Raw genomic sequence first — 12,599 nt, forward strand, 5'->3', positions numbered from 1 at the left:
CTACGTGCCTGAAGCATGTGCACCTGCAAAGAACAACCCTCCCAAAAACCACCGGGAAATACTACTGCTGATAGCAAACAAGGGTGAATTCCTGAATTTTAAGTTAAATAATCATACAGATGAAAACAAAATCCTGAAAATTTTACGTTCTCTGCCATCTTCTAAATGTACATTTTTGTTATCACTGGTTGTTTGCGTAAAGATAAGATTCTATAAAATTTGTAAGTAGAACATTTCTCTGTGAGGTATACTGTCACTTACCTAGAACTGCCATCACTGTGCCACGCTCTTTCATCATCTTCTGATGTTCCACCACTGGCAACAACTACTTCCCCTTCCTAACAAAGGGCAGAGAGGAGTGGGGATGGACAATGACAGGAAAAAAAAAAAAAAGCATTTTCTTTGGAATTCAGACTTATTTAAATGAAAGAAAATAAAGAATTTATGCAGAGATGCATAGTACACAGCAATATTTCTCAATACACAGTCGAGCCCCTAGTGCTTCTCAATCCTGATTTCAAAAGGCTAGCTTATCTCTAAAGAAAATTATTTCCAAAAGTCTTTAATGTAGAACTTCTCTATTTTTCTTTATTTTTTAATTACTATGAAAGAAAATTAGGATGAATGATAAACACCCATTTCTCCACTGTAGCTACATCACAGAAGCACAGGCTGTAAGGGACCTCTAGAGGTCATCTTGTTCAGCCTCCCTGCAGGTGACCATACTAATAGGCTATACAGGCCATACTTTTAGGCTCACCAATCGAGGAAAGATTTAATATTGCAGGCATTTATTTTGCAAAATCACTTTTGTCAATTAATTTTTATGCAAAACCGAACACAACTGCACATGAAAACATGATTCAACATTGATTTTTAAAGAAATGAAAGTGGTGAGTTTTAACTAGAAGCTTAATTAGCTGAAACAGGAGCTTAACAAAAACAGAAGTGGAACTGAGGATATCTTACATCTGAGGAAGAGTGTCCATTTTCTAACTCTTCAGCAGGCCTTGCAGGTTCTTCTGCTGCGTATCTTGTGCGGTAGTTGTGCTGGTTAGCTTGCTGTTTTCTTGATTCACTGGTGTCTAGTAAATGATCATGAGAATGGTTCTGTGAAGACATGAAAATCAAAACAGATTATTTTTGAGTATATATATTATTAGCACAGACGATTGCATTTAACATTTGTATTATAGGAAGCAATCTTTGCTGTAGCTAAGACGATACAATTTTCAACATCAGAAAATTCAAAACACATCACAAGTATAAAACTAAAGCCATCTAGAGGAGAACAGAATCTTTGGAGAACTCAAGCACGTCTTTTTTTCCATCTAAAGGGTCAGATCTGTGAAAGACACCACACACTAATGCATCCTAGTAATAGTCATCTCTATATGCTAAGTCAAGGCTTTTAAATGGTAAGACGATGCACAGAAGGATTCAAATGAATGAAAGTCACCTGTAAAGAAGGAGTTCTTACGATCTCAGAAAATGTAATGCAAACAATTACTTTAACATTTGAACTACTTAACTCCATATTGATCTCCTATTCTTATAGAAATTTAAGTGCTATAAGCTTGATTTCAAGACTTTTGTTGCAATATTTTTGGCATGTATAGTTGAACTTCAGGCCTGATCAGTCTCAAATAGCTTCTGCACTCATTCCTAGATGCCACAAAAGGTGGTATGCTCCTCCAGTGTGCCCTTTCTTCCCTAAAGGAAATCTGATATTTATCAAGTGCTGATATTGTTGACAAAACATCAGCAGAACTGGACCAAATCACAGAAAGGTATTAATATTATCAGAGCATTCTAGTAGGACAGACAGCTTGTAGCTATTCCTCTCAGACTTTTTTCTTCTTGAACAATGAAATTTTGTTGTAACAAGATTTCATGAGGTTTATACCAACTCACTTCCACAACAGAATTAACTGTTATGTTATGCTGCCCGTTTAAGACAAAACAATGACATTAGTCCTTATGGAGATTGACACAGTTATTCTGGGGTGAGTCCCATCATCCCAAAGTCAAGATCTGCCCCGTTGTTGAGGCCCACACAGTGTAAAGTGTAAAAAGTTTCCAACCCTAAAACATTCATATAGCATCCAGAAAGGGAACAAGCTCTGAGTGCTGCAGTAATAGGGACAATCTCATTAGAAAAACTCAAACATTGTAAAGGAAGCAGAAACAGACGAAAAAAAAAAAAAAAAAGAGGGATGGAGTAATAACCTCATCACTGGAGGCTTTCAAGATGCAGTTGTGGATGGTGCTAGGTAATCTCATCTAGGCTCCCTTTTCCAATGAAATGTTGGACCTGATGATTTCTCGAGGTCCCTTTCAGACAGAGTTGTTCTGTGACTTTGTGATCTTTCCTGTCCCTATATGATGAAAGTTGGCTCATAAGGTTAAATTTTCCTCACAAAAAAAAAAAAAAGACTTCTTGTTAAAAAACACAGTAAAACTTGACTAAGCAGCCATGATGTGGTTTTCCTTAGTCAAATGCAGAAGCCTGATAGCTAGAGCTTTTCTCCTATCCGCTATGTTACAAGATGCATGCCTTATTCAGGAATGACAGCACCCATCCACCTGGGTAGTTCAGCATGCTGTGCAGTTCCGTTATGGTTTCCATCAAAGTGCACAGGACAAACATACAGCACTCTGTGTTCTATTAAGCGTGTGTTTCTTCCATTCTGTTCAGTGAATTCAAGCTGGGGAAGCTACCCATGTCCTCTTCTTGAGAAGCTGACAGCACAGCTGCTTGAAGACACTTCTAGCAGGATTGTTTAGCAATCAGCATTTCAAGATTGCCCAGACTTTTGAAACCAGCAGCACTCCTTCTGGACTCAAGCTGGCAGCATACGGCAGATCTCTTTGGGCTGTTTTGACCTTACACAGACCAGCTCTAAGGCAGCCTTTAAGACTGCCTTAGACCTAGACTGCTCAGCCCATCACACAGTACATTCTGCCCTCAGCCTTCTGGGGCTGCTCACTTTTTGTTAGTCTCTCAGGATTGATTACTGACAGGTTACAAAAGCCACTGTTACAACAACTTGTTTCTGCTACTTTCATAGAATACCCACTGGGAATCACTGTTTTTGTATAAGGCCCATCCAGCATCACAAAATATTGTATGAAGAACTATTGATAACAGAAATGGGATTGGCTAAGTCCAATGTAACAAATGAGTAAAGTATCCTCTATAACTCCAAAATTAATGCTTATCGAAGGTATGGTACAACTACACTGAATTTGCTTACTTATCTTCTCTATAGAACTAAAACTCCTAAAAATTCACATACCAAATTCCATTCAGAAATAAGATTTCTCAAATGGTTATTATAAAATGCCTTTATCCTAGTTATGTTGGAACTATGGGTTCCCTGAAGAAAAAAAAAAAAAGGAAAAAAAAAAAAAGAAAAAAAAAAAAAGGAAAAAAAAAAAAGGTAATTCGCACTGCTATTTGGCCTTGGAAAGAGTTCAGTTCTTCTGACAGTTTGGAGGGTCCCAAAAAAGAAAAAAAAAAAAAAAAAAAAAAAAAGAAGAAGAAGAATCCCTATCCCTAACCACCTATTAAAGCAAGTAATACCACTGTTCACATATTGTATCAGGGTGATGACAAAGAGTAACAAGCTTTTTTGGGAAAGATACAGTACCAAAATATGAATTCTAAAAAGTTGTTACCCATGAGGAACAAAATCACAGAAAGGCTGAGGTTGGAAGGGACCTCTGGAGATCATCTCTGCTCAAGCAGAGACCAAAAAAGGTATACAGCTTTCACATCCTGCCAAAATAATTGCAATTTAATATCATTCCTATTCACCATAGCATTGCCAAAACTTGACAAGAAGCTGTAGGTGAGGCAGATTCTCATTTATTTGGTGGTGATTGTGTGGCACTATGATAAAGTTTTGAGTGGAAAGAAAAGGTAGTAAAAGCTGGTTTTGTTGTGTTTTGTTTTGTTTTGTTTTTTGCCAAAATGGAAACTATGACCAAACTCTTCAACAATGGCTGAGGGAACACAGCTGATAGGTTTTTTTTCAACAGATATTCCGAAGAAAAGAGTTTGAAATTGCACTCTCAACTCTAATGGGAAGTTAGGAAATAAAGCCAAGATTACCTATGATTTGAGGTTCAATCATCACTCTCACTCTCTCTGTATACTTTGATGAACTGTCACACATGCTGACAAATACCTTGTAGCACATCCAAGGCTTCCATTCCGTATTAGAGCACATCTATTGATACATTAGAAACTACAGCTTCTGTCAGAACAATTTTTCTGTGAAATACAAGTGATGGTATTTCCCGTATTTGAAAGGGACAGATACATATCATCTGGACAGAGCTGAAGGACTTCTTAACACCATTTCTGAAGACCCACTAATACAGTGAAAACTCAGAGATGTCCTAGCAACTTCCAAATTAAAGCACTGCCTTCTACTATCCTTAAGACCTTGACTCCACAAGGAAGTACAGCGTTACTATGCTTTTATAAGAGTTGCAGAAATCTTGATAAGCTATCATATTGTTTCTTCACCAGCAGGATGTGCTCAGAGAATCATTCCTGCTTTCTTACAACAGGAATTAGCCTTTACTAGCAAATTAAGCAGCAGTCGGTCACAAGCAAGTGTCCAATATTAGAACCCCAATATCAACAGATGCTCACAGCCTTCTTAAGACAAAGAAAGGAAACTTCGGGTTGTGGGTGCTTTGGATTTTTTTCTTTGCCTGTGTACACATTTCCCAATGTTATATTTGATACACTATAAATTTTAAAAAATGGTTTGCCAAATATTAGACTTTAAGCAAAGCTACAGGTATTATTAAATACGTTATTCACAACTGACTTTCACCACACTCTGAAATAAAAATGTGTAATAAGACTTTGGAATTTCCTTAAAAAGTTATTATAGATGCTTTCTGTTTTTCCCTATCGATCTACACTTTGGCTTGAAACCCAAAATGCTACACAGTTGGCTCCTGCTCTCCTTTCCATCTTTTTTCTTCGATATTTCTGAGTCATTTTATTAAGAAAATATTACTTTATTATTATTATATGACAAACAGAAATTTCACAGGTTGATATGAAAACAGTATTTCCTCCTGCACAAATGTAACTGAAATTTAAAGAGTACAATGTTTAATCTTTTTCTAGATTAGCTGACATTACTGTAGAATGACATATATTCTACAGTTCTTTATGCTGTAACTTTTAGGATTGAATATTACTGGAAAGTAATGTTTCCCCAATATTACACTTAAAGTGATCCCCATCTTCTTTCGACCATAAGCCCTCTCACAAAACTCTTAAGAATTTGCTAAGCTACAAAAAACGTTGCAGTCTCAACATCACTGTAATATAAATTACAAGGCATGAGTATAAAAATCTGCTTTTTCTGAAAGATCAGAAAGATTTAAATGGTATTTTGTAGTTCTATCTTCAAAAACACAAGTTGTAATTAAAGCCACACAGTCACTGTAAAGAATCGCAACAGAAGAGCTGCTGAGTTGATTTCCATTTAAAAAAAAAAAAAAAAACCAATCCAAAATACCTCACTACAGTTTTTGAAATGAGATCAGTCTTGCTTTGCTTCCCTTGTCCTTCATTTTATTACTGCCATTAGAGAAGATGACAAATTCACATGACCATTCCTACTGTTTTGACTCCACAAAGCAAGAATGTACTCATGCTAACTGTATGCAGCAATGAGAAATACTAAAATCACAGCATTTTATCTAACTGGAAAACTTAACCAATTGGGATCAAGCAGCATTTTCTCCCTGCAGATCTGCTTATTTCAGGTCCATTTGATATCTACTTACATCTGAGTCCCCCTGACGCTTATTTCAAGGGATTTTAATCATCATTATGTTTCTCATCAACTCAAGTCCTCCAGTAAGAAAGATTTAACAAAGAATAAACAAACTATCAGTTTTCTTTTCCAACATTTCATGAAAAAGAAGCATCATGTGTGGTACCAGAAGGATTTCTGTAACTGGATTACTGAATTCATCAAGAATTATTAAATGGAAAACTTCACATACTAAAAAGCAGAGATCTTGACTGTCTGCTCTTTCCTCAGAATAAAGGTGGAAAGTGCCTAATGGGGTGGCCAAGTTACCTCACCCATAACCCATACATTCTGGGCATAAAAATCCAGATCACACATCTTTCAGACCTGAGATAAATGAAGAGTACACTCTTCTCTGGGTTAACATAAGAAAATGATAAAAGTTTTTGCAAAGCTACATTTTCCTCTGTAGGACTGTAAGGGAATAAATATCTACAATATATAGGACAACAGCTATATTCTTTTCTTTCTTTCGAAGATGTAATAAATGCAATTGCTGAAACCAAAATTCCAGACCAACTAGTCTATTCTACTGTTCTTATGCTCTAGTGATATTTTAAGAGAACTATAAACCAATTAGAAATACAAGGGTAAGCCAGTAGAAATTCTCAGAGGATAGACCTTTTGACTGAGCCATAGCTTACGTAAGCAGGAAGAAACTCTACAATTAAGTATTAAAATGCATCCCCTCAGTTCAACTTTATTAAAATTAGTGAGGCCCAGCTTCCATTGTTTCTGAGAGAAAGAGTTATTAAATTTTATGATATTCTGCCATGACCACCTCCAAAACCATGAAGGACAAGTAGCTTCATATCTCTGGATAATAAATTTGGCAGATAAATTGCAGGAAAAAAAAGTTCAACTATTCTTGAGCAAACACTTAATTGCAAAGCATGTAATTTAAATGCAAGAAATTTGAGAAAGAAATAGAAAGCAGTACTCAGCATCTGAAATTTCAGAACGTTAATTATATATCACAGGAATTAAGTGTGTGGTCAATAGCTGCGCAGTATTTATACATTTGGTTTCTTAGATTTTTCCACATTGGACTTCATGATTTTTTACTTTTCAGTGGACAACTTGCAAGCAATCCTGGAGGCATGTATTTTCCTAAGACCTTAATTATAGTCTCTTCTAGAATATTACAGAAACCAAAGTATGCGTTCTCCTTTCCATTTGTTTAACATTTACTTCTTTCATTACAGATTCCGGTTGGTTATTTAGCTTAAATAAGTGCTAAATTATTGGTTGGTTATAAGAGCATAAAGAGAATGTGATGCACACATAAAAGTGATTTCTAAATTAACAAGACGTAAAGTCATTTTTGTAAATACAGAATACACAGCTTCATTTTCTTACTGCTGTAAAGGCTGATAAGATTAACTTTTTTTCAAAGGTTTATGAAAACATCAAGTCAATTATGATGACTGTTTATTTGTAGCACAGCCTGCTCCCTTCTAGTTCTTCTTTCCCCTTTTACTCTTTTCTGAAAGATACATCTTTGGTTCAGCAAAATGCATGATTTAAGAAATACCACAGAAATTTGCATTACACTCATTAGCCCAGCAAGACAGAAAATACCCAATTCTTCAATTGGAGACTAACTTAAATGCATTAAAGAACTATGACTTAATTTTTAATTGAACGTTTCCACAGAACACTATGTCAAACTCTAGACATCTGCATCAAGATGTATTGATCAACAGTGACAGCCACCCTAAAGCAAAACACATTCCCAGATCTGGATTCATAACACTTCTCATGCAGGGGAGTTCCAAGAGCAATCTCAGATTATTCAGGACACAGTGAAACATCAGTATGGACACATGCTCTCATTCTGCGGAGGTAAGCAAAATCCCATACCCCTGGCTTTCAAATTTAAAACTGAGAGTAGTTATGTAAACTCATGTGGCCTAACAAACAGCATTTATTTTATGCTTCTTACTGTGATAAAGTACCAGAGTTTGTTTACCTTAGAGAAAGTAGGTATTTTGTTCTCTCTCTGAATATGACTCATTACGTGCTTTCTTTTCTCTTCTGATCGATAGACCCTTACTTCTTCTTCTCCTTTTGCTGTTCTCCATTCTTCCTGCCTACTGAAAATAGAAAATTAAGGTGTTAACCTTAAAGCAAAAATAGTACCACTTCTCTACCAAGTCATGGGATAAACATTCAACAGTTATGACATGCTTTGAACAGTCATTTCTTTGAGTACAGTCAGAATTGGCTTCAAAATTACCCTTTCCAGATAAAGACTTCAAGTGGCAAGAACTGAGTACTGTGTTCTGTTCAAAGTACATCTGATTTAACTATTCCCAAAGCCACTAATCTAAATTCAAAGGCAACTTTCTTGAAAATATACACAGAATCTAAAAAACGTAATTGAAAAGTATTCTTCTCTTGGTTGTTTACAAGATGCCAATTTCTGAATCTAAAGAAAACCTGCACCTTCATACATCAGCATAGTGTCTGTATTAATTAGCTTCTCTTGAGAAGATTTCCAAAATTTAACCATTCAGAAAATCCTCTGTTTACATAAGAATTTCAATCTTATTTCAAAAAGCTAGAGCAGCCCAACCCAGTTATTTGAGTTTTTTGCCTTATTGATAAAAGTATTTATCACAAGAGCACATTACTGAACAAAACAAAGTTATTTCAAGTTTGAAAACCGATGTTCACCTCAGGCACTTGATGGGTCAATGCTCCAGCTGTAAAATGCCAGGAACAAACACAGCTGAAACATATTACAATGCTATGCCTCAAGTCAGAAATTACCTAGGCAGTTAGACTCTACTGCAATTACAAGTTAAATTACCATTTGCAAAATCCTTATTTTTTATTCATATTACTTGTACAATTCCAAGATTTTACAAGTGTCAAGGAAACAAGAACTATTTCACACAAACTCATTTTATAAGAATTGAGTCCACGGAAGAGGGAAGCACAAATAGGACTGTGACACTGTTCAATTTAACAAAGTTCACAAAATTAAAATATTCTGCAAACTGGACCTTTGCTTACCTGGCCACACCAGAAGACAGTTCAGGCACCACAACCCTCCTGCTCCAAGCCACAAGGTCCCGCTCGGTTGCTATTTCACTTCTGGGTGCATTACTATGCATCTGACGCACACCTTCAATTTGCCCACTACGTCTTAACCCTATATTTGGTGGTGAATGAACTTCAGAGGTAGAACTTACAGATGCTAAAAAAAAAAAAAAAAAAAAAAACAAATTAAAAAAAAAAAAAAAAATAATCAAAAGGCAATAGTTGTACTTAACTGGAAATTGCTAGAGTAACATCCACAAAGAAAATTTCAAAATGATTGGAAAGAAGGAACAAGGTTTTTTTTTTGCTTTTATTTCAGGAGAAAGCAAATATTAAAGCTATTCCTGTAACTTCCAAAGTTCTATAGGGCTGCAGAAATCCATTTTAAAAAGTCATTCCAAAAACAAATGGAAGCATCAACACTCAAGAGAAGTAAATTGTCATGTGTCTCATTGGTTCAATGTTCTCATAAAATGTCTTTGAAAATGTTTACAAGAAGACAATTTGTGCTACTGTTCTCTAAAATGATTTTGTATTTTAAAAAAAAGAAAAAGGATCTCATGTAGTCAGTATATTCCTTAAACAATTTTCTACCTTCAAAAAAAAAAAAGCCACAATACTGCAAAGTACTAGGAATCCAAACTGTAAGATTTTCAAACAAGAAACCCAAATGATCAAAAACAAACAAAAAAACCCCTAAATATAACAGCAACAACAAAAAACTCTATACATGCAGCATCCTGCAAACACCCACAATTGTAGCAAAGATTCAAGCATTTTTCCACAATTCACACACATTATTCTTGCTTATTCAGATAGATTATCAACCAAGATTCTTTTATTTTATTATTATTTTTTAAGCATTGAGATCTACCCTGTAATCTACATTAAAATATGGAATAGCTATTATGAGATACAAGTAACCTTTTCCTTCTTTCTTCCTTCTGTTTCCTTGTTTGAGACAATTCAGATTTCCTTCAAAAAGATGGGCAATTCCAGATTAAACTGCAGAATAGTTACACCTAAGGGAACACAGCCACTGCAAATCCTCTGAGTGAGCACACAACTTCAACAAAGATAGTTTTGTCATGTGAAGAATTATGAAGTTTTGCAGAAGCAGAAAAACAACAGACAGGAAAAATGAATAATGTTCTATCATTCCGCACTTCTTCTCTAGTAGCTCAACAAAATCATACAACACGATATGCAATTAGCATTTTTCCAACTTTCAGATGGTTCAGTTGGAAAACCAGAACACCCTCACCATAGGTGTGTAATTTACCTCTGTTTATCCGGCTGGTAGTACTAGTTCCTGCCTCCCCAGAACGCCTCTGATCTTGCTCTTGCTGAAGTCTTTGAATCATGCTATCCAGTGGGCTAACTTCTTGGTTTGCTTGTTGGCTAAGGACTTGATTCAATCCTGTGGAAATAAAACACACAAATATTAAAGAACCTTGTATCACAAACTGCTCATCTAAGTTTTTGGCTTTCAAATTTACAAGTACAGTACACAATAATTCGATTAAGTATTGCCTAAGCGTATTTTTAATAGTCTTTTCCTTGGTGTTCTTGTTTGTAAAATAGGATAACTTTTTCTTAAGTTCTTGCATTAAATTTCCTGTAGCAGGGTGAAGGTGACCCAAATTCCAAGAAAAGTTTAAATTTGATCAAGTGCAATAAAAATACAGAAGCTTAATACAACTTTTGTTACCTTTAATCAGTGTAAACCAAATGTTACACAGCACTGGAACAGGCTGCCCAGAGAGGTCATGGAGCGCCCCTCTTTGGTGATATTCAAAATCCACCTGAACACTTTCCTGTGTGACCTACTGTGACATGCTTTAGTAGGGGGGTTGACTAGATGATCTCCAGAAGTCCTTCCTAATGCCTAGAATTCTGTGATTCTGTGAACTGTGTGCTCAGCCTGCCCAAATGCATCACAGAACACTTTAATCAAAACTTCAATTGAACACATGGCGGGGTGGAGCCTGGGCAATTCTTGTCAACAGAAGCAGAACTTGCAAAACTTCGTAATGAGGGGTAAAAGTATTCAAAGAAACAAGCTACAGAAACTATTTTCCAAGTATCATCAAAAGAGATATCGCGGTATAAACTTTGAAAGATGAAATACTCAATATTACAGCAATTTTGCTACAAAATACATAGCTTTGACTGTGGCAAGAAAGAAACCACACTGATTATGCTATGCAGTAAGAATATAAATATTTAAGAGTGCTCTCAGTTTTTAAGTTGGTTTAGTTGCAGTCAACTTTGCCGAAGCAGCAGAAGTTTGAAATCATGAGCTCTGGTTTAAACACAGTTGGATATTCTCCGACATGTGTAGCAAGGCAGTCAGATTTATTCGGTGAACTCATAAGTAGACATACTGTCTTATGAAAACAGTTGGAAATACTACAAATAACTCCAAACTGATCTTAAAAAAAGAAAAAAACCGAACTGCTTCCTTTTCTCCACCCATATTTCCACATGGACCACATCTAGGTAGTATTCTACACAGTGACAGACTGAACGTACTCCTGTTCATCATGCACAGTACATGTGTATTGTAAGACTTCAGAAAAATGTCATAGATTTTCCATCCTTATCAAAACTTGAGAGTTCTCGTAACAAATCAAAGTTCAAGTACAATGACTGACTTTATCTACAGAGGAAGAAGACTGGTATGTTCTGTATTTTTCTCTTCTTTCAGGTGTTACCTGTCACAACTGATCTGTGGAGGAAGACCTGACTTTTAGACTTTTTGATGTAGGATATCTTAAACCAAAGGGATCAACTGAAACCTCATTCCACATCATGCAGTTTTCAAAATGAAACAAATTCCAAGCTAACTCATAGTGTAGCATCAAGTAGTATTAATCTGACTGATGACAAACAGTTACTTGTCTGTCACAAGCAATCAGTGCCAGAACAATGCAATTTTTCAATGTTATATGAACTACTACTCCCAAAAATGAAGAAAAAGAACATAATGAGAGGGAAAATGTATAACATCTACAGGCAACTACTAATGCAACAATGTACCAAATTGAAGTTTTCCATACCTGAAGATGTCACTCCCATCTGAGGAATAAGCTGTTCCTCCCTGCAGTTTTCACGACCAGGAACCAGCCTTTGATACCTTGCAGGATGCGGGTTGCCATCCACATCAACCAAAAACGGGGGAGGCATAAGGTGTGGAGCCTGCTGTGTTTGTTCATCCAGGACAAAGTTGTTGGCATCACGGATAAGGGGCCGATAATCACTATGAAAGAACATCTGATCTGCTATCTGTAAACAAAGTCATTTTGTAATATATATATATATATGTATGCATATATGTATTTTTTCAAAATGACTACTAATGAACACACTGAAGAAAATACTGACAAAAATCTTTTTATCAATGTCACTGGTGGTCATAAGCATAAGCAAGACTGCTCTGTTCATCTCACCTTACAGAGGAAAAGTGACTATCTTCCAGCATTCACTTTCTATATTCTCATCACGAAAAGAAAAAATAAATTGCAGGTTTGATTATGGAGAGCACTTGAACAGACAAATGGGGCAATTTTTACATACTTGTAGATGTTTGATGGAACACAGCATTGACATAATAAAAAGGTCTCAAATTCTCACATACACGTATCTGATAATGTAAACTATGCCATAGGCTTATGAACTCTGGTGTAAGAAGAGAAT

At 35.8% G+C, this 12,599-nt stretch overlaps 1 protein-coding gene across 2 annotated transcripts in view; it reads right to left on the bottom strand.

Annotated features, from left to right (window-relative positions):
- The window catches only part of PHIP (pleckstrin homology domain interacting protein), a 100,111-nt gene that overhangs the window by 27,723 nt on the left and 59,789 nt on the right, over positions 1-12,599 (bottom strand). For both annotated transcript variants that reach the window (XM_052694345.1, XM_052694334.1), the window contains exons 17-22: positions 11,963-12,188; positions 10,183-10,320; positions 8,874-9,057; positions 7,825-7,948; positions 970-1,110; positions 262-338 (exon numbers count right to left, since the gene is read on the bottom strand). In XM_052694345.1, coding sequence (XP_052550305.1) covers positions 262-338; positions 970-1,110; positions 7,825-7,948; positions 8,874-9,057; positions 10,183-10,320; positions 11,963-12,188 — 890 coding nt within the window. The remainder of the gene's footprint in view (positions 1-261; positions 339-969; positions 1,111-7,824; positions 7,949-8,873; positions 9,058-10,182; positions 10,321-11,962; positions 12,189-12,599) is intronic.

Source organism: Tympanuchus pallidicinctus, unplaced genomic scaffold (genome assembly GCF_026119805.1).
Source record: "Tympanuchus pallidicinctus isolate F22 unplaced genomic scaffold, pur_lepc_1.0 scaffold1, whole genome shotgun sequence".
Classification (NCBI taxonomy): Eukaryota; Metazoa; Chordata; class Aves; order Galliformes; family Phasianidae; genus Tympanuchus; species Tympanuchus pallidicinctus.